At 39.8% G+C, this 22,563-nt stretch overlaps 1 protein-coding gene across 6 annotated transcripts in view; it reads left to right on the top strand.

The window, feature by feature from the left end:
* LOC122560178 (receptor-type tyrosine-protein phosphatase T-like) overlaps positions 1–22,563 on the top strand; it is a 1,397,629-nt gene that overhangs the window by 1,300,845 nt on the left and 74,221 nt on the right. For 5 of the 6 annotated variants that reach the window (XM_043710562.1, XM_043710558.1, XM_043710556.1 and 2 more), the window contains one exon: positions 16,088–16,185. In XM_043710562.1, the coding sequence (XP_043566497.1) occupies positions 16,088–16,185 (98 nt within the window). The remainder of the gene's footprint in view (positions 1–16,087; positions 16,186–22,563) is intronic. The other variant, XM_043710557.1, reaches the window with a different exon arrangement.

The following is a 22,563-nucleotide window of genomic DNA, read 5'->3' as shown; positions in this document are numbered from 1 at the left end:
TGAAATATAAAAGTCAGGCAAGGACTGAGTGGAAAACCTCATAAAACCATAAGACCAGATGATATAGGAGCAGAAATTTATTTTTATTCATTCGTTTGTGGGATGTGGGTGTCACTGGGCCAGCATTTCTTGTCCATCTCTAGTTGCCCTTGAGTAGGTGATGATAAGCTGTCTGGTTGAAGTACTGCAGTCCACCTGCTGTGGGTTGGCCCACAATACCATTGGGTTTTGACCCAGTGACAGTGAAGGAGCGCCTCTATATTTCCAAGTCAAGATGGTGAGTGGTTTGGATGGGCATTTGAAAGTGGTGGTGTTCCCAGATATCTGCTGCCCTTGTCCATCCAAATGGAAGTAGTTGTGTGTTTAGAAGGTGCTGTCTGAGGATCTTTGGTCAGTTTCTGCAGTGCATCTTGTAGATAGTACACACTGCTACTACTGAGTGTTGGTGGTAGAAGGAGTGGGTGCTTGTGGATGTTGTGCCAATCAAGTGGACTGCTCTGTCCTGGATGGTGTCAAGCTTCTTGAGTGAATTACTTGGCAGTTTTCAAAGTCATTTCCTAACTGTTTGAATTCAAGTAAAACCAGTATGAGGTGATACATTGTAACAAAAATTGACAGCAGGAATTCAATTCTGAGGTGTGGGGGGAGCTCTGAGACACTAGAGATACTCAGTATGAAGCTTTTCACTGAATTAAAGGCAGTACCCATGTTGATGCTAACTAAAAGCTAAATAAACTGCAGGTGCTATAAATCAGAGACAAAAATAACAATTACTAGAAAAGCTCAGCAGGTCTGGTAGCATCTTTGGAGAGAAATCAGAATTAACATTTTGGGTCAACATGTCTGACACCTTCTGAGGAAGGGTCAGTCGACCCAAAACGTTAACTTTGATTATTCCACACAGATGCTGCCAGACCTGCTGAGCTTTTCCAGTAATTGCTATTTTTGACCTATGTTGATGTGGTTGTAAAGTAAAACACGAATGGGATTCCAAGTCTTCTCATCAATGATAAATTTCCTTAGCATGGCCAGTGGTTAAGGTAGAATTAGTGTCTGCACAATGTTCCACAACATTGGCGACTCCTCAGATTATGAAGTCGTGTGTGTCTGAATGCAGCAAAATATGGACAGAGTCTTAGGTTGGGCTGACAAGTACCAAGTAATATTCATACCACAGCAGTGCTAGACAACGAACATATCTAACAAGGGAAAAACCATCATCCTATGATATTACCATCACTGAAGCTGTCAGTATCAGCATCCGGGGGGTTACCATTGACCAGGAGGCCAGTCTTACCATCAAAAGAAGGATTTTTGTCACAGATAACACCAAGCATCCACTTTGTGTTGCAGTTAGCTCTCATCCAAATACCATGTGCTGGTCTCCAAGGTGATGTATCCAGTGTACTACAACAACATGAGAGGAGGGTGGGTTTGATTGGAGGCCTCAATCTGAACTCTTCCACATCAAAACTGAAGTAAAACAAGAATGTGTAATTGTAACCATGCTTTCAGCGAATTTCTTTGCTCATTTTTTTTTTAAAACTTAAGCTTGTCTTACTCTGTCCTGAAATATAAAAGTCAGGCAAGGACTGAGTGGAAAACCTCATAAAACCATAAGACCAGATGATATAGGAGCAGAAATTTATTTTTATTCATTCGTTTGTGGGATGTGGGTGTCACTGGGCCAGCATTTCTTGTCCATCTCTAGTTGCCCTTGAGTAGGTGATGATAAGCTGTCTGGTTGAAGTACTGCAGTCCACCTGCTGTGGGTTGGCCCACAATACCATTGGGTTTTGACCCAGTGACAGTGAAGGAGCGCCTCTATATTTCCAAGTCAAGATGGTGAGTGGTTTGGATGGGCATTTGAAAGTGGTGGTGTTCCCAGATATCTGCTGCCCTTGTCCATCCAAATGGAAGTAGTTGTGTGTTTAGAAGGTGCTGTCTGAGGATCTTTGGTCAGTTTCTGCAGTGCATCTTGTAGATAGTACACACTGCTACTACTGAGTGTTGGTGGTAGAAGGAGTGGGTGCTTGTGGATGTTGTGCCAATCAAGTGGACTGCTCTGTCCTGGATGGTGTCAAGCTTCTTGAGTGTTGTTGGGGCTGCACACATCCAGGCAAGTGGAGAGTATTCCATCACAGTCCTGACTTGTGCCTTGGAGATGGTGGACAGACTTTGAGGAGTCAGGTGGTGAGTTACTCACTGCAGTATTTCTAGTCTCTGACCTGTTCTTGTAGCCACTATGTTTATGCAGTAAGTCCAGTTGAGTTTTCGGTCAATGATCACCTTTAGAATTTTGATAGTGGGGAATTCAGTGATGGTGCACCATTGGATGTCAAGGGGTAGTGGTTAGATTGTCTTTTATTGGTGATGGTCATAACCTGGCAATTGTGTCGTATGAATCGTACTTGTCACTTCTCAGTTCAAGCCTGGATATTGTCCAAATCTTGTTACATTTGAACGTGGACTGCTTCAGTATCTGAGGAGTGCGACTGATGCTGAACATTGTGCAATCCCCGGTGAACGTCTCCACTCTTGACCTTGTGATGGAGGGAAAGTCATTGATGTAGCAATTGAAGATGATTGGGCCTAGGACACAACTCTGAGGAACTCCTGCAGAGATGTCCTGAAGCTGAGATGACTGATCTCCAACAACCACGATCATCTTCTTTTGTGTCGGGTATGACTCTAACCAGCAGAGAGTTTGCCCCTGAAGCCCATTGATTCCAGTTTTGCTAGGGCTCCTTGATGCCACACTCAGTCTACTGCAGCCTTAATGTCAAGGGCTGTCACTCTTACATCACTTCTGGAATTTAGCTGTCTTGTCCATGTTTGAACCAAGGCTGTAATGAGATCAGGAGCTGAGTGGCTCTGGTAGAATCTGAACTGGGAATGACTGAGCAGGTTATTGCTCAGCAGGTGCTGCTTGATAGCATTGTGGATGACACCTTCCATCATTTTACTGATGATCAAGAGTAGACTGATGAGGCATTAACTGGCCGGGTTGGATTTGTTCTGCTTTTTATGTACAGGCCATACCTGGGCAATTTCCCACGTTGTCGGGTAGATGTCAGTGTTGTAACTGTACTGGAACAGCTTCACTACTTCTGGAGGACATCGTCAGTTCTATTCAGAAATGTTGTCAAGGCCCATAGCATTTGCAATATCCAGTGTCTCCAATAGTTTCTTGATAACAAATGGAATGAATCCAATTGTCTGAAGACTGGTATCTGTGATGCTGGGGACCACTAGGAGGCCGTGATGGATCATTCACTTGGCATTTCTGGCTGAAGATTGCTGGGAGAGCTTTAACTTTATCATTTGCACTGAATTAGGCTATTCAGCCCATTGATTCTGCTCCACCATTCAGTCATGGCTTAACCCCATTTACCTGCCTTCTCCCAGTAAGGCTTGACCCCCTTACTAATCAGGAACCTATCTATCTGTTTTAAATGCAGTCAATGACTTGGCCTCCATAGCCCTCTGCGGCAATGAGTTCCACCTATTTACCATCATCTGGCTGAAGACATTCCTGCTCATCTCAGTTCCAAAGGAGCATTCATTCACTCTGAGGTTGTGCCCTCAGGTCCTAGTCTCTCCTACTAATGGAAACATTATCTCCACATCCACTCTATCCAGGCCTCTCAGTATTCTGTAAGTTTCAATCAAATTCCCCCTCATCCTTCTAAACTCCAAATACAAACCCAGAGTCCCTAACCATTCCTCACATGACAAGCTCTTCATCTCCGGGATAATTCTTGTAACCCTCCTCTTGGCCCCCTCCAAGGCCAGTATATTATTCCTAGAGATAGCGTCCAAAACTGTTCTCAATGTTTCCATGTGGTCTGACCAGAGACTTATACAGCCTCAGCAGTACATCTCTGCTATTGTATTCTACCCCTCTTGAAATCAATGCTAACATTGCACTTGTCTTCCTTACTGCTAACTGAATCTGTGTGTTTATCTTAAGAGAATTCTGAACTTGGACCTCTAAGTCCCTTTGTGCTTCAGATTTCCACAGGCTTTCCCATTTAGAAAATAGTCTATACTTTTGTTGTTCCAACCAAAGTGCATAGCCTCTCATTTTCCCACTTTGCATTCCATCTGTCACTTCTTTGCCCACTCTCCTAGCCTGTCCAAGTCACCCTGCAGGATAACATGAATAGTTATGGTGTCAACACTGATCCCTGTGTAACCGCACTAGTCACTAGCTACCATGCTGAAAAAGACCCCTTTATCCCCACTCTCAGTCTTCTGTCAGCCAGTCTTCTATTCACGCCAGTACCTTGCGGCACCTTTTCAAAGGTCTTCTGGCAATCCAAAGAGATCACATCCACTTCTGTATAACTTGCTCCTTATCTTCTCAAAGAGTTCTGACAAATTTGTGAAAAAGATTGCCCTTGATTATGCCATGCTAAGTCATCCGTATTTTGCCATGTGCTTTCAAATACTCCACAATCTCATCCTTAATGATGAACCTTAAGATCTTAACAATGATCGAGATCAGGCTAACTGGCCTGTAATTTCCTGTCTTCTGCCTCCCTGCCTTCTTAAACAGAGGGGTTATATTCACTACTTTCCAGCCCTCTGGAACCATCTCTTGACTCCAGTGATTACTGAGCGATCACCACCAATGCCTCCTCAGTCTTCTCAGCTATCTCCTTCTGAACTCTGGGGCGTAGTCCACCTGGTCCAGGTGATTTATAACCTCTGGACCTTTCGGTTTCCCAAGCACCTTTTCATTAGTGATGGCCATTACACTCACCTCTACTCCATGACTCTCTTGAAGTTCTCAGTATGCTACTGATGTCGTCCTCTGTGAAAACTGAAACAAAGTACCCATTCAGTTCCTTCACTGTTTCTTAGTTCCCCATTACTACTTCTTCCACCTCATTTTGCAGTGGTCCAATATCCACTCTTGCCTCACTCTTACCTTTTATATCTAAACCAAACTCTTACAATCTTTTATATTACTAAGTAGTTTAGCATCATATTTCATTTTGTCTCCCCTTTTTGCTTTTTTAGTTGCTCCTCCTGATTTCGAAAGGCTTCCCAGTTCTCTGTCTTCTTACTAATCTTCACCATTGTCTGTCTTTTCTTTTGTTTTTATGCTGTCCCAGATGTCTCTGGTCAGCCATGACTGCCTCACCCTCTCCTTGATATGTGTTTCTCTTTCTTGGGAAGAATTTCTGTTGTGCATCCTGAATTGCCCCCTGCCATTGCTACTCCACCATGTTCCCTGTTATGCTCTCCTTCCAATCAGTTTTGGCCAGTTCTTCCCTCATGCCTTTGTAGTCTCATTTACACAATTGTAATGCTGTTATATTAGTTTCCACCTTCACCCTCTCAAACTACAGGGTGATTTCTATCATATTATGATCACTACCCCTAATGGTTCCTTCACCTTAATCAAATCAGCTTCACTGCACAGAACCAAATCCAGAATTGCCTGTTCCCTCATGGCTCTCCAAAAAAAAACCTCATAGACATTCCACAAATTCTTTTAAGGTCCACTGCCAAACTGATTTTCCTAGTCAACCTGCATGTCAGTGTCCCCTGTGATTATTATAATATGCTTTTTCTGTTTCCTTATTTATTTTCTTCCCATATCTTGATGACTATTAGGAGGCCTGTACATAACTCCCTTTTTAGCGTCTTTTTTCCCTTTCCGATTCCTCAACTCTACCCACACAGAATCTGCACCTTCCGATTCTATATCATTTCTTACTATCGATTTAATTTCATTTCATACAAACAAGGCATCTCAGCCTCCTCTGCCTATCTGCCTCGCCTTTCGATAGAATGTGTAAACTTGAACATTCAGTTCCCAGCCTACGACCTCCTTGCGAACATATCCCTGTGATGTCCAAACCATCGGACCCATCAGTTTCAATTCACACTACAAGCTCATTACCTTCTTTCATATAATGCATCCATTTAAGTACACCACCCTCAGTCCTGCATTGACTGCTCCCCCCCCCCCACCTCATAATTGTCCTCTGACCTGATTTGCCAGAAGTTAGATTCCTGAGCCTTTCCATACTCTCTGTACTATTACTTGCTCAGGAAATGTAACTTAGTCATGTACAACGATGAAAGTTCCTGCCATCATAATCAATAATCTCCAGTATACTGGCCACTGGGGATCATTTTTTCAGCAATTGTCAAACAATCCCAGAAAGGTTTTGTTTTAAGCTTACGATCCTTTTTAATTCTTCAGTAATGATTCTAAACCTAAAGGACTATATCAACCATCCTGGACAGCTCCACATAAAGAATGACCAGTGGCAGAGTGTACACAATTTTGAAGATCATTTGGAGGCTTATTTCTCACTGCACTTCATTCAGTGTTCCATCACACAGTACAATTTATCCAGGGCCTCTGTGTCTTACAGCAGTTTATCCGGTGCTTTTAATCTGACTACAATTTATACATGGCTCCATCTCTCAATGTAGATTATTCCCCTTATTTTTATTGAATATATTCAGACTTATCCTATGTCTATGGACCTAGTTTTGGATCCACCCACCAACAGAAGCATTCCCTCCACATCTTTTGTCATGGGCCCACTCATAATTTTAAAGACTTTTATCAGACCACATTTATTTTTCTCACTTCTATTTTTCTTCTATTTTCTAAAGAAAAGGACACGGTCGGTTCAACTGTTCCTGATAGCTGTAATTTTTCAGATCTGATATCATTCTTGTCAATAATGTTGCAATTTCTAAAGTATTTCTATGTCCTCGGTCTCCATACATATTTAACGTAACTGCTTAAACCTTCACACTGGAAATACATTAGAGTATTTTCTTACCATTTGTAAGTTTTAATTTACCTGTATCCCTACATTCCTTTACCCTTCTGCCCCGTTTAATTTCTTATTTTCTAACATGTCAAAGATATTTCTCTTTTACCTACTAATGTGCATCGCCGTTAGAACATATAACATAAAAAAGTACAGCACAGAACAGGCTCTTTGGACCACAATGTTGTGCCAAGGATTAATCCTAATGTAAAATAAAATAACTTAACCTATGCACCTCTCAACTCACTGCTATCCATGTGCATGTCCAGCAGTCACTTAAATGTCCCTAATGACTCTGCTTTCACCACCATGGCTGGCAACGCATTCCATGCATTCACAACTCTCTGCGTAAAGAACTTTTCACTGACATCCCCTTTATACTCTTCTCCTAATATCTTAAAACTATGATCTCTCGTATCAGTCAATCCTGCCCTGTGGAAAAATCTGTGACTATTGACTCTATCCATTCCTCTCATTATCTTGTACACCTCGATCAGATCACCTCTCTTCCTCCCTCTCTCCAGAGAGAAAAGTCCGAGCTTACTCAGCCTCTCATCCTGGTAAACTTTCTTTGCACCCTCTCCAAAGCCTCTGTATCTTTCCTATAATAGGGTGACCAGAACTGGACACAATATTCCAAGTGGGGTCTCACCAGGGACTTGTAGAGTTGTAGCAAAACCTCGCGGCTCTTAAACTCGATCCCCCCGTTAATGAAAGCCAAAACACCATATGCTTTCTTAACAACCCTATCCACTTGGGTGGCAACTTTGAGGGATCTATGTACTTGAACACCAAGATCTCTCTGTTCCTCCACACTGCCAAGAATCCTGTCTTTAATCCTTTATTCAGCATTCGAGTTTGACCTTCCAAAATGCATCACTTTGCATTTGTCCAGGTTGAACCCCATCTGCCATTTCTAATCCCAGCTCTGCATCCTGTCTATGTCGTGCTGCAGCCTGCAATAGCCCTCGATACTATCAACGGCACCTCCAGCCTTTGTGTCATCGGCAAATTTACTAACCCACCCCTCAACCTCCTCATCCAAGTCACTTATAAAAACTACAAAAAGCAGAGGCCCAAGAACAGAGCCCTGCGGGACCCCACTCAACACTGACCTCCAGGCAGAATACTTTCCATCTACAACCACTCTCTGCCTTCTGTCAGCCAACCAATTCTGAATCCAGTTAGCCAAATCTCCCTGTATCCCATACTTCCTGACTTTATGAATGAGCCTACCATGGATCAGCCTACCAGAATGATCTTTGCCTCCTCACTCTCCATTCATTAAATTTAATTTGTCATTTAACTGCTCAGTGCAGCTTTTCTAATGGCTTTGTCCAGTGGACCTTCTCTCATTCTGGTGCTGTTTGTCCAATGCCTTATTTCCTGCTTAATTTCTCCAACATTATCTTTCTACACTACAAGGCCTTTACAATGCCTTAATCTCACCACAATATCCAATGCCTTGACTGCTGCTGTATTTAAAAGTAGTCCCCTACTTTTGAACTTACAGCTAGTCCCTAATGCATTTTATCTTGTGCGTGCCTCTTGTTGCACTGTATGGATAATTTAAGTGTACTAGGTATTTCTTAAGAAGATATACATGGTAACATTGTTGCATTCACAATGCAGTGCTTTCAGTTGCTGCAAAACTGGGCTTGGCCACTCTCTCAGAAGATTCTCGCGTTATCTGAGATTACAGTTTAAGTGCCAAATTCAGGACATGTTATGCACTTGCTTGTTGCCACAGCCACATGGAATTGGATTGCAGAGACATCAGTTAAGGCTAAATCAAAGATAAAAGAATCATATGCTAATTTAGTGCATCACTGAGTTCCCAATGTAATGCATTTTCTCTTTTCTCCTGTGCTTCGCAGACTCTCAGAGCGCAGTCTGCTTGAAAGAACAATATTGATCAGGAGTTTCTCTGTATCCTCCAACAATGGTAGGGCAATAGGTTTCTAGAACGACAGCGATGAATTGGGTAAGAAAGAGATAAAATGACCATGACAATAGAACGTTCAGCTGTACCATTATTTTGCAAAACACTTACATTTTGCTCAAAAGAAAAATCATTAAGTCACATATTTCATGAAGTACGCCTGAAATTTACTGGAATATACTGTGAAATGAAACATTACTGCAGCTATTGCTTCGACAGTACAAGATAGCTTCATATTCAGCAACATATTGCTAAAGTTCGTAGAAATTTTTTTACATCTGATGCTATTGTGTTCTTGGGTACAATAAACACTGAACAAACATTATGTTCACGTAGCCTAATCTTAACGTTATGATTCTGCATTGTAATGAGTATTATGTAATATTATTCTGAACTGAACATTGTTAACAGAATTAACGATAATCTGTTAATTAATGAATATGTTAAAACTGCATAGCAGATAGGATTAATAACTTACATGCATATGGTAATTTGGAGCTGCTCTGGCAGTTTTGATTAATTAGTCAATGTCACATTTTCACAAATCATTTCAATCCTAGTCATTTAATGCAATGATTTTTTTGAACATATGTGGCATGATTTGATTATGATATACCCTACATATGTGTGCATGTGTGATAACATTGTCTGGAAACTATGCACCAATATTGTTACTCAGTCTAATGGCAGAGTGTGAATGTACACTTGTCACTGGACTATCCTGACATTGTTTACCTTTTCTTGCACTCAAAATGAAAATTACCTCACAAAGCAAAAAATTTCAAACAAATTTTTAAAAATGTAATATTATTATGTTTCACACGGAATGAGTCATGTTTCTTAATCTAGCATTTGTAACTTGATGATTATTTAGTATGGTGCCTTGTAAGCTTTATAATGGAACTTCAATAAACAAAATCGCTTCAGCTTGGTTTACCTTTACTATTAGGGCAGTGGTCATTTGAGAGTTACGTTTTACTAAGATAGAACAATTTATTCCACTTTTGAATAGGGAGTCAACATTCAGCTGGCTGAATAAGTATCAGTAACTGCATTTCTGACTTCATGGACCTTTAAAGATGCCTTGCTTATTAAAGATTACCATTGGTGATTCCAATGTCCATCGTTTATAAAATAAGAAATAGAGGCAGGAAAAGATACTGTTGTGGCCACTGGTCCAGAAGCTCAGGCTGATGCTTTGGGGAAATTCCACACATGAATTAAGTGATAAAGCTATCATCAATTATTCTTTAAAAAGCCAACCATCTGATCCAGTCCTTACCTGGTCTGACCTACATGTCATTCCAGACCCACAGCAATATGATTGACTCTGAAATGGCCAAGCAAGACATTTAGTGAAGAGTAATTAGGGATATACAAAAAATGCTGCCCTTCAATAATGCCCAGCTTTGAAGAAAAAGAGCTGTGCTAAACTGATTTAACTTTAACTCCACTTTTCTGGCTGAACATCTTACCCAGTCTCCACCTCCTGTGTAACGCTCAATTCCATGTAAGTCAAAAATATACCTAATTAAATCTTGCAAATGTTCATTGACAAATCATCCACTACACTTAAAGGTTAACAAACCTCTGAAAGAAAAATTTAATCTAACCTCCACCTGAAACTTTGCCATCACATTCCAGATTTCCTCACAGCAACAGCATCTACTTTGTCAAGCCAATACAGAACCTTACATGTTTCGATATAATCACCTCTCATCTTAACTCCAATAAGGATAGACCCAACCGAGTCACTCTTTCCTCATAAGGCAACCCCTTCATCTTCAAATTATCTGAGTGAACCATCACTGAACTACTCCAATGAAAGGATATTGCTCCTTAAATAAAGAGACCAAAGCTGAACACATTATACTAGATGTGGTCTCATTAATGCATTGTATATTTGTTACAGGAATTCACTTTTTTTATACTCCCATTCCCCTTACAAGAAAAGCCAGCATTTCATTTGTTGATTACCTGTTGTCCTGGTATGCTGATGTTTTGTAGTTCATGTTTTACAATATCCAGCACCTTCGAAGTCACAGCATTTCTTGTCTCTCTCCATGTAATAATATTCAGTTTTTATCATCATCCCACCAGAGTTGAAAAAAATTTTCAATTTTTCAAAATTTTACTCCAACCACCATTTTATTCACTTCACCCAGCTTGCAGAATGTTCAATGGAATTGGAAATTTACAGTGTGGATCCTGCTGTAGTCACTCCAAGCCCTCCTAGATTGAATTTACTGCCATTCAGGTACCAACCTGGTTGCCATTAATGACTGCACTGTGATCAAGGTCAATGTCCCACAGCTAAGAGCAGCTGGCCAGTCAGAGGCAAGCAGCCCTCCTGTACCAGCAGTGCCACCAAGTGTGATGCCTATTACTGGTACTTTAGGAGACCCAAGTTGCAGGATCAACACAGTAGTGTGGCATAAGGATGGATAAATGGGTGCACTGAGGCCAATTGTGAAGTCTCGTGGTGTGGTGAGAGAGAGGGGCTTTAAAGAACAGGCACGGCTCTTCACCAATGGCTAGCCCTCGCGACTTTCTATTGGGCATAGTTTTTTAAAGTAAGAGGGACACTCCTACAAAGCCATGGTTATAGCCAGCTGTTTCCATCATGGCGGAGCTCAGCTCAAATAGCAGCAGTAGCAGGATGAGGGCCCTAACCAGGCCTTAATTGTGAGGGAGCTGGAGAGTATGGGCAGAGGTCGAGAAGGTGGATGGATCACATTTTCCCATTCGCACCTAGATTTCCAGCCATCCTGCCTCCCAGCCGTCAGGCGATGAATTAGTTTCAATATACAACAGGATCTTGACCAGATGGGCCAATGGGCTGAGAAGTGGCAGATGGAGTTTAATTCAGATAAATGCAAGGTGTTGCATTTTGGGAAAGCAAATCTTAGCAGGACTTGTATCCTTAATGGTAAGATCCTAGGAAGTGTTGCTAAACAAAGAGACCTTGGAGTGCAGGTACATAGCTCCTTGAAAGTGGGGTCACAGGTAGATAGGATAGTGAAGAAGGCGTTTGGTATGCTTTCTTTAATTGGTCAGAGTATTGAGTACAGGAGTTGGGAGGTCATGTTATGGCTGTACAGGACATTGGCTAGGCCACTGTTGAAATATTGCATGCAATTCTGATCTCCTTCCTATTAGAAATATGTTGTGAAACTTGAAAGGGTTCAGAAAAGATTTACAAGGATGTTGCCAGGGTTGGAGGATTTGACCTATAGGGAGAGGCTGTGAACAGTCTGGGGCTGTTTTCCCTGGAACTTCAGAGGCTGAGGGGTAACCTTGTAGAGGTTTACAAAATTATGAGGGGCATGGATAGGATAAATAGACAAAGTCTTTTCCCTGTCGTGGGGGAGTCCAGAACTAGAGGGCATAGGTTTAAGGTGAGAGGGGAAAGATATAAAAGAGACCTGAGGGGCAACATTTTCAGGCAGAGGGTGGTACGTGTATGGAATGAGCTGCCAGAGGATGTGGTGGAGGCTGATACAATTGCAACATTTAAGAGACATTTGGATTGGTATATGAATAGGAAGGGTTTGGAGGGATATGGGCCGGGTGCTGGCAGGTGGGACTAGATTGGGTTGGGATATCTGGTCGGCATGGATGGATTGGACCATAACTCTATGATTCGATTTGATGTCCTCTTCACAACCTGCTTTCATACCTTTATTCTGGATTAGTGGTGCTGGAAGAGCACAGCAATTCAGGCAGCATCCAAGGAGCATCGAAATCGACGTTTCGGGCAAAAGCCCTTCATCAGGAATAAAACCTACCTATCTTTCCTATCTATCGCTCTATCATCAGCAAATATAGTTGCAATGCACTTATCATTCATCCAAGTCATTACTATCACCTGTAAATGGCCAAGCACCGACCCCTGTGGCAGCTGACCGATTACAGTTTGCCAATATCGGAATGAACATTTATCCCAATTCTCTGCACCCTGTTAGTTAGCTAGTCCTCCAAACTTGTACCTTAACAGTACAAACACTTAAGTTGTATCTCGTCTTTTATGTGGTACCTTTCCAAATGCCTATTACAATTCCAGATGCACTACATGTACCATTACCCCTTTAGCTTGTTAATTCCTTGAAGGATTGTATATCATTCTTTGGTATGTGCAAAATTTCCCAATGGAAGCAAAGATCTGAAAATGTCTCTTAAATGTTTGAAATATTTTTCACTGTTGCCATTTAATTATCCTTCATTGACATCTGTAATCTATCCATTAGTAGCTAATGGAATGAAGCCTGGACCTTGGTCTTCTTGTGAAACTGAGGGTAGCATCCCTATCTCTGAGGCAGGAAGTGTAGGTTCAAATCCCACCTGCTCCATAGTTGTTTATAAACAGTTCTGCGCAGGATGGTTAGGGCCTGTTGCTTGCTGTTATGACAAAGTAAAAGGCCAATGCAATCCACAGTGAAAGATAGGACAAACATATTAATTTAATGGCAAACATGAATAATATTCCCCATATTCTTGGATGAGAGCAGCTTCAACAACACTTAAGAAGCTTGACACCATCCAGGGCAAAGCAGCCCGCTCGATTGGCATTACATCCACGAACATTCACTCCCTCTACCACCCACACTTAATGTGTACCTTAACTGCAGAAATACATCAAGGCTTCTTAAACAGCACTTTTCAAATCCACTACCAGTTCCATCTAGAAGGATAAAAGCAGCAGATACAGTGGAACACTACCACCTGCAATTTCTTCTCTCAGCCACTCATCATCCTGAATTGGAAATACATCACTGTTCCTTCATTGTCGCTGGGTCAAAGTCCTGGAACTCCCTCCCGAACAGCATTGTGGGTCGAACTACAGCACATGGACTGCAGTTGTTCAAGGAGGTAGCTTATTACCACCTTCTCAGGTCAACTAAAGATGACCGATTAATGCTGGCACAGCCAGTGACACCTGCACCTCATAAATGAATTTTAAAAATTGCCATCCATTCTTTCTTTATCCAAGCTTTTCATGCTGCCTTATAACACTATGAGTACAAGATAGTTCAATTTCACATCACACCAGGAACATGTCTAACAAAAGGTTTCAGATTTCTGACCAAAAGAAAGGGTTTGAGATTGCAAATGGAAGTTCTGCTCCTATATTTATTTTGTCATTAATCTGGTTTTAAGGAAAATCCACTCTTTATCTCAGTTCCATGTGTTCCATTGCCTTTGATCTCTGTAATGTCATATACTGTTCCTCAGGACTGTCTTCTGTTGCTGAACATGACATAGCTTAATGTGTACTTAACTGATTTGTCACAAAACTTTAAATGATATAAAAGGAAGATAAATTACAGATTTGAATTACAGATGATTTCTGTTTTCTCTGGTCTCTTGTTTAATGCCTTCAAGTAGTTTGATAGTCAGCAGTACAACCAACATAAAAGAAATATTGGGACTTAGGTTTAAGATCAAAAGGAGTGAAACAGATCACAAACTCTATGGGGTTTCCAGTGATTCTGGGATTGGTAAGGCAAGGGCCTTCTGCCAATTGTGTTCCTGTCTGCAATAATCTTCTGTTCTTTAAAGTGGCCTTGTCTTTGTTTCATTTCAGATGGATCAGTTTCAACCTGATGTTATTGTAGTAGCACAGTCTACTTGCTCTCTTACAAATCAAATAGACATCTATCGCTTACATTCAGTTTTTTTTTAAATGCTAATTCTGTTCTATTTCACTTGCCATGACCACAAAATTTATTTACCTTCAAGCAGAACAAGGACCACCCTGAGCTGTAATCTTACAATAAACAGTGGGAGTATGATTCTGAGCAATGAATCCCACCAGACAGGGACACAAATCACCAATCAGGCATGTTGCATCTTTGTCCTGGTCTTTCATCTGCATGCCTGTCTAGCGAAACTGGGGTTATAATTTTTAAACCAACACGAATAATCCTCATCAAATGAATTTGTCTTTATAAAAGCTTTGGAGCAAAGAGACAAGGAAAAAGGCAGTTTGGATAGAATTTCTATTTCATTTAAGTTACTCTCCAGCAATACGAATTAAGAGTGGCCAATCTTTTTTGCTTCTGTTCAGTGTGATAGGAAATGGACGTCTGTGTGCAATTCTGTCCCCATGACCACCTCAAACTAATATTCAAGAGTATAAATTACAGGACAAATGGATGCAACTTTACAGTCATCTTTCCATCACATTTAGATGATGCATCAATTTGATTGTGTTAATAATAATTTCTATCATATCAGTGTAGCAGGGAACAGTGATGAAGTTTGAACAAGTCTGATTTAACTCTCTCCTGACCTTGCACATCCCACCATATTTTCATGATGCATTGCTACTCAAGATTAAGAGTCTATTTGATAAATGTTTCAAGACACTTGAAGGATTGTGGTGAAGGTGAAAGGATAAGTTTATTTCCCCTACTGCAACAAGAGACTGTTGACCTAAGATAAACACAAAAACAATTTAAAAGGAAGCTTTAAGAGGTATTATACCCATAATAGAATTAAAGTTTAAGAATTTTCTGACACCACATATTGCTGAAGAAGTCCAATTTTTTCACAAAAAATATAGTTGCTTGAAACAGCAAAATATTAATGTTAAATCAATGATTCTGCTCAATGACATTTTCTCAGAACTGGAATAAGTTAAAGATGCAACAGGTTTAAGCAAGAGCTAAAGGATAGGACATTAGGATGGAAGGAGGGAGACATCTTACGCCATGTCAAAATAAATGATAGCAGATGCTGTATTAATCAAGCACCTTAGTTCATCCATGTAGAAAAATTATTTGCAAAGGGGATTTAAGGAAATGGTGATGGAGACCAGCATTCTATGGTTCAGAATTTGCATACTGAACAGAAATTAGTAACAGATTTAGAAGAGGAGGATGACATTCAATTTGAGAATATTTTCAGGAGTCTTGTGATTGGAAGAGGAGATTGGTGCAAGCAAAACAATCCATTGTGCACTCTATGTACCACGGAAAAGAGCAAAGAATGTGTATAATAGTCCAGTGGGTGAATGGAAGTTTCATTGATGGTGACACTGAGATATGAAAACTGGTGACTATCACCCACCTACTTATATTGTATAATTCTAGTTTAAGTACTTTAGGTTATTATTATAGATTGTTGATGTCAGAGTAATTTCAAAGTAATTGCAATCAAATAAGCATTCATTTGTAAATGATTAATTATTAACATTTATTCCTATGTTTATTTTTGGGAACCAATTTAATTTGCAATGTGCCTTATTACTCTACAATCAATAAAAGCTATCTATATCAAAATGCATATATTAATACAAGATTAAACAATAATTTGCTTTTTTCTTGCTTTCTAGGTCCGATGCAGGAGACGGTTAAAGATTTTTGGAGAATGATTTGGCAGGAGAATTCATCCAGTATCGTCATGGTAACTAATCTGGTGGAAGTGGGAAGGGTATGACATGCCTTCTAAATTCATTTTGTATTTATCAGTTTTGTCTTAGCCAAGTGAAAGCTTCATAAATTGATTTGGGATAATAGTCAAGACTTGTTGATTGAAGCCATGCATTATCACATAGTTTCAGGGTTTCTAAGTTATACTAATAAATACTTCACTGAATTTTATTATATGCAATAAATTGCAAAGTAAAATTCAAAGAATGTCATGCTGCTCCCTGAGGATAATAGTCTATTACTTCCACAATTTAGATAATGAAATGAAAGTGCTTTATTTTTTGTCATTTGGTCCCCTCGAGAAATAATCCAACAATAGCTCAGTTGCAAAGTGCAGTGGTTTAATTGAACACAGTGAGGTAGCCACCTGAAGTGAGGAATGAAGCAAAATTCTGGCTGCACTTGAAACTGTTTGCTTTTAAGTGCAGGCAAACTTATTAAACCATTTGAGTTCTATAAATTTGGCTTCCTGTCGAGGCCCAGAATTGTGGGAGGGAAATGCATGCACATTTCTAATGAAGGAAATAAATCTGGTATCCAGGACCCATGCCTGAAACAGTAATTGAAAGTTAGGCACATACAGCCTGCTATCAAAATGGTATCTATTTAAAATTTATTTATCTGATTCTGAGCCAGGAGAAGGAGTAGCTCCTTTTGGCCAAACTTTTAAAGAGCGTATGTTCCCTCTTCTCTGCGTCCCACCCCTTCCTGGCTTCCTATTCTTTCAACTGTTTCTTCCAATTCTACCATCTAACTCCACTCAGTTTCTTATACTTTCCTGTTCCCAATTTCTAATCTTGGTCTCCTATCCTCCAACTCCAAGCTTCACTTGCTTGAGCATGGCTGTGATATTGATAGTGGCTTGATCTTAGCTTCAGGTATCCAATATGAGAGCATTCTCAAGTCCCAGTATTTAGCCACAGAGAATGTAGAAATGAGGGCATACAAATTTCAACAAAACAGTCTGAGCAGAAGTGCAATTGCATTGTAGCATTAAAGAAATGAATTGCATTTCTATCATCATAACTTCCAAATTGTCAAATTATAGTTGCTGTTCTTTTTCATAACACAGCATCAATTTGGCATCAATAAGACATTACAAATGTGTTGCTGTGTTCCTCTGCGAAGTCTCTTCAAAGGATGCCCACTTTGAAGATGTTCTCTACCTCCCTCAGACATGCACATAGTGAGTCCCTTTCTCACTGTCAATCTGCAGCATCCCTACACCCATCCCCAGTCCTGAAGAAGGATTACACCCAAAACATCAACTTCTCTACCTCCTGATGCTACCTGGCTAGCTGTGTTCTTCCAGCCTCCTGCCTGTCTACATGGGATTAAATGGAACATTCAAGTCATGGCATTTCTATTCTGTTGTTTGTGACTGATTGTCATATGGAAATAGTTTTAATTAGAATATTTTTGTGAGTATTATCCATTCTCCAGCTGACTTAGATGTCCCCATACATTAGGTTTTGCATGCAATTGTAGATGATTGCTTTATTTTCTAGTCTAGCATTAAAAGATTCTTATAATTTCCACATTTCCTCTTTCATTTTGAAACAAAATGTGCCTTGCATCGAAATACCATAAGATTGGAAGTGAATTGATGCAAACCCTTTCATCAGTTGTTTTCCATGAAAAATGTCTCATTATTTCACTGAAACTGTGTTTGATGTTCTCTCTTATGTAGTTTGCAGTTTTTTTTAACTTTGATATAGATCAGAGATAAGTGAGATTATTTAAAATGACAGAACTTTCTAATCAAGCAGTAGTATTATGTGGATTAACCTCACATTTTGTTGTTTGTTATGTAAATTATCTGACATTCATTATAACAGCAGCAAAAAAAAAGGTTTAGACCACCTGAAGCACTGAAGTCAGTGAGTTGGTCACTCTGGATTTTCAGCAAGAAACTTCCACAAGTCTTCATTGTGGAATAACATAAAATAAGATTTTAAAAATGAACATTTTGTGTTTTGTTTTATGTAGAATATAAGAAAAGAGGAAAGAATAGAATTTGTCGTGGAGGAGGAGTAATCAAAAAAATGAAAGAGGACAAATAAGATGATGAACATAATGCTCAAATGGATGATGCAAAAGGGCAGTTTGGGGTTTAAGTGCACTGTAATCCGAGTCTGTGCTGAAAAGTCATGAAAACTACTGGCCCCAGATTTCAGAGCAATAGAATAACCAGACTTGTGATTGTCTCCAGAATAAATCTATATCTGTCCAGAATAAATCTATATCTGACCAGACCAAAACCAGTATACATCGATAGATCTTGGTTTGGTTTCATGAGTTTCATACTGGTCGATACAGGTTTTTCCATCTAAGATGCAAGTTGAAGTAACAGCTTTTACCATGACTACTTTCAATGGAAATAATTTACCTGTTCTGGTCTAGGGAAGTGGTGGCATAGCAGTAATATCAGTGGATTAGTAATCCAGAAAAGCCAATTTCACATTGGATGGTGAAATTTGAACCCAAATAAAGTACAAAATATAAATCTAGACTCATGGTGATTACATTAATTGTCATTACAAAACACATTATATTTGTTCACTAATGCCCTTCAGTGAAGGCAATCTGCCATTCTTAACTGGTCTGACTTGCATGTGAATCCAGACGCACAGAAATATGGTTGATTTCTAACTTCCACCTGGGTAATAAATACTGAGCTAGCCATAATACCCATATTCCAAAAATAAAAGAAAACTGGATCGAATGTTTCAGGGCTGTTTGGGTAACAAAATAAAAATGGGAAAAAGAAATTGTAGTAGACCATCTGACCCTTCAACTCTGCTCCACTATTTAACAAGATTTTGGTTGATCTTCTACATTAATTCCACCTTTCTACCTTATCACATGTTCCTAAACTCCCTTAGGACTTCAAAATCTGACGATCTCACCTTTAAGTGTTCTCAATAGCAATTCTTTTGGGTAAAACATTCCAAAGATTCAAACCTTTGAATAAAGAAGTTTCTCCATATCTCATTTCCAAATGGTCAATCCCTTATTTTAACACTGTGATTCCTTATTCTCTATTCCTGCAACATGGGGAAATGCTTTCTCAGTATCTACATTGTGAAGCTCCTTAGGAATTTGACATGCATCAACTCGATTATCGATTGCCCATCTAAAATTCAGTGAATGTAGTGTTAGTCCACAGAAAATCTGTTCATAAATCAATACCCGGATGCAGGAACCAGTCAAGATAACCTTTATTACTCCCCCTCGGAGATGTCCTTAAGTCCTTAAGTAAAATGACCAATTGCACACAGTACTCTAGGTATGGCCTCCCTAATCTTGCAGGGCAGCAGTGGCAAAGTAGGCACATCACTGGACTAGTAATTCAGAGGCACAGGCTAATGTTCTGTGGACATCATTCAAATCTCACCATGGCAGATGATGGAATTTGAGGTCAATAAAGTCTGAAATTAAAAGCTAGTCTGACAGCAACCTTGTAACAATTATCAATCAACATAAAAAACCTATCTGGACCATAAGATGATAAGGTATAAGAGCAGACTTTGGCCATTTAGCACATCGAGTCACTCCACCATTTGGTCATGACTGATATGTTTCTCAACCCAATTTTCCTGCCTTCTTCCCATAACCCTTGTTCCCCTTACTCTGCTTCATTAACTTCCTTTAGGGAAGGAAATCTGTTGTTCTGACCTGGTCTGTCCTACGTACAACTCCTGACCCATAGCAACACTGCTCTATGACATAGCTTAGTAAGTTATTCAATTCAAGAACAATTATGGTGTGCAATAAATGCCAGCCCATGATGCCCACATGGTATGTGAGAATGGAAAAAATGATATTGACATTCAGTGCCTGTCGCACTACAGATCATTCAGTGTTTAAATTACTATTTAGAGCTGAAGCCTAATGCCTATACTGGTTACTATGCAACAGTTTCAAAATGAAGAAGTATCATATTTAATCCTTAATTCACATCATGCACAGAGCTCATTTAAGCCACAATATTCATACAAAGCTCCATGATATGCCTTTAGAACCTGGGCAACACTCCGGTTGTGACAGGCAATCCAAAGAAGGTCAGCAATGAAACTGGTGTTAAGTTACGGGATATATGGAGGGAATTACAGGATATGATCAGCAAGTTAAGCAACTCTAAGGAAAGACTATCTTTTATCAAGACATTCAACTTGACTTAGAAAGCAATGACCATGGGACTACATTATTGACACCTGTATGAGCATGATTTGCTCCATCTCCTGATGGTGAAAGCTGAGAAGCACTCTTTCTGTCCTTCAGAAGAGTACTTCCAATTAGTTGATTATAAATTAATACTGGCACCAATAATTGTGATGTCTTTGTCCTGTACAATGAACTTTACATAATTTTTTGGTATACATAATTTTTTGGTATATGTTTGCAGTCAGCAAGGCTAGGGACACACAAAGTGAAGAAATCATATCAACTGCAAGTTTTTGTGGCGCTATAAATTTGACAGAAATATGTCTCCTGCACCAGGGAAGAGTTTTTTCATTCTTTTGACATTCTGTGTTGGTGTAATGACATGACTTGAGTTTTTACAATGCACAGTATAGTTCAGTGGTTATATGAATTCATAGTTTGCCTTTGTTGTCCCATGTCATATACTTGAGCATTATGTTGCATGTGTATCCATGCCTAAAATTACTTAGTATGAAATTGCTCTCAGATAAATACGTAACCATCTGTAAGAGAAATAGATCAAGGCAGTAAAAATTACAATTATACATTTGATTGTAATCCTTTTTTTCACTTATTCTAGTCTCAGAAAAGTTATCCATCATGTCTCCCAGTCCAGCTAATTCTTCTTTATGATTACCCACTTCCTATCTTATCCATAGTGTTTAAATTCTGATTGAATTCATAATTGATGTGATTAACTGGAGTTAGGAACTCCAAAAGCATACTGTGAAGTCAGGTTTAATGCACTGCCTGCTCCTGAACAGATTATTTTCCCTACAGGGAGCGTTAATTGATTTGAGCAGTTGTATGCTGATTACATCAATAACTGGAGCATACTGTAAAATTTAAACGTTTTCCTTTTGGTGTCTGGCCTTTGAGAATAACTCCATCTTATAAGCACAGATCATTTTGCCGTATACTATTAACTTGCATGATGATTATTGATTGCAACAACAGCCACCACTTAATACTATTCATTTATTTTGATTGAAGCAGGTCAGTGCCAATCTGTGAAATTGTAGTTAGAATACTTAATGTGAATGTAATCTGTGGGGCAGTTTAAATGCTTGTCCTATGATGACATATATTAACAGTCCCATACTGGGCTCACATCCGTGAGGCTGAAGTAAAAGGGAGGAATGACATCTGTTTCCTAATCTAACCTGCGGAATACTTAGAAAAATACGTTATAACTAAAAAGAACGATTCTAAGGGAATGGTGTACCTCTGTGGCTAACTAAGTAAGTTAAAGTTAGAATGGTATTGAAAGACAAAGTTTGTCATTCTGCAAACATGAGTGGCACTCAGTAGATAAGATAAAATATAATGCAGGTGCTCGAATCCAAAGTAGATAAGCAGGACGCTGGAAGAACACAGCAAGCCAGGCAGCATCAGGAGGTGGAGATGTTGCTTGGGGATTGTGTGATTGTTTAGCATGAGGGAGTCTCGTTCATTGTGGAATTAACCAGATAAATCGCTCCACCAACAAGAATGGCCATGCACCACCAGCCACAGAATCAAGAAAGAGCTATCAATAATTAATATTACACAAATTTAGCTTGTTTAATATTATATTCCATGACACTGCAATCATGTTGCTATAAATTCTGTGTCATGTGATTTTGCTCCTGGTGGTGTGTGATTTTTAACTTTATCCAGCCCAGTCCAACATTGGCACCTCCAAAATATGAAAAGAAAGATATTAGCTCACTCAACATTGACCAAAGCACTGGAACCCCTCCATGGCAAACATCATCCTTCCTTGGAAATATATCATGATTCATCACTGTCACTGGTAAAAATCCAACAAACAACTAAACAAGCAAGGTATTGACCAGATTCCTGATGAAGGGCTTTTGCCTGAAATGTCGATTTTCTTGCTCCTCAGATGCTGCCTGACCTCATAGAGTCATAGAGATGTACAGCATGGAAACAGACCCTTCAGTCCAACCAGATATCCGACCAGATATCCCAACTCAATCTAGTCCCACCTGCCAGCACCCGGCCCATATCCCTCCAAACTCTTCCTATTCATATACCCATCCAAATGCCTCTTAAATGTTGTAATTGTAGCAGCCTCCACCACATCTTCTGGCAGCTCATTCCACACACATACCACCCTCTGCGTGAAAACGTTGCCCCTTAGGTCTCTTTTATATCTTTCCCCTCTCAC

Source organism: Chiloscyllium plagiosum, chromosome 20 (assembly GCF_004010195.1).
Source record: "Chiloscyllium plagiosum isolate BGI_BamShark_2017 chromosome 20, ASM401019v2, whole genome shotgun sequence".
Classification (NCBI taxonomy): Eukaryota; Metazoa; Chordata; class Chondrichthyes; order Orectolobiformes; family Hemiscylliidae; genus Chiloscyllium; species Chiloscyllium plagiosum.
This window is presented reverse-complemented; position numbering and strand designations above follow the sequence as displayed.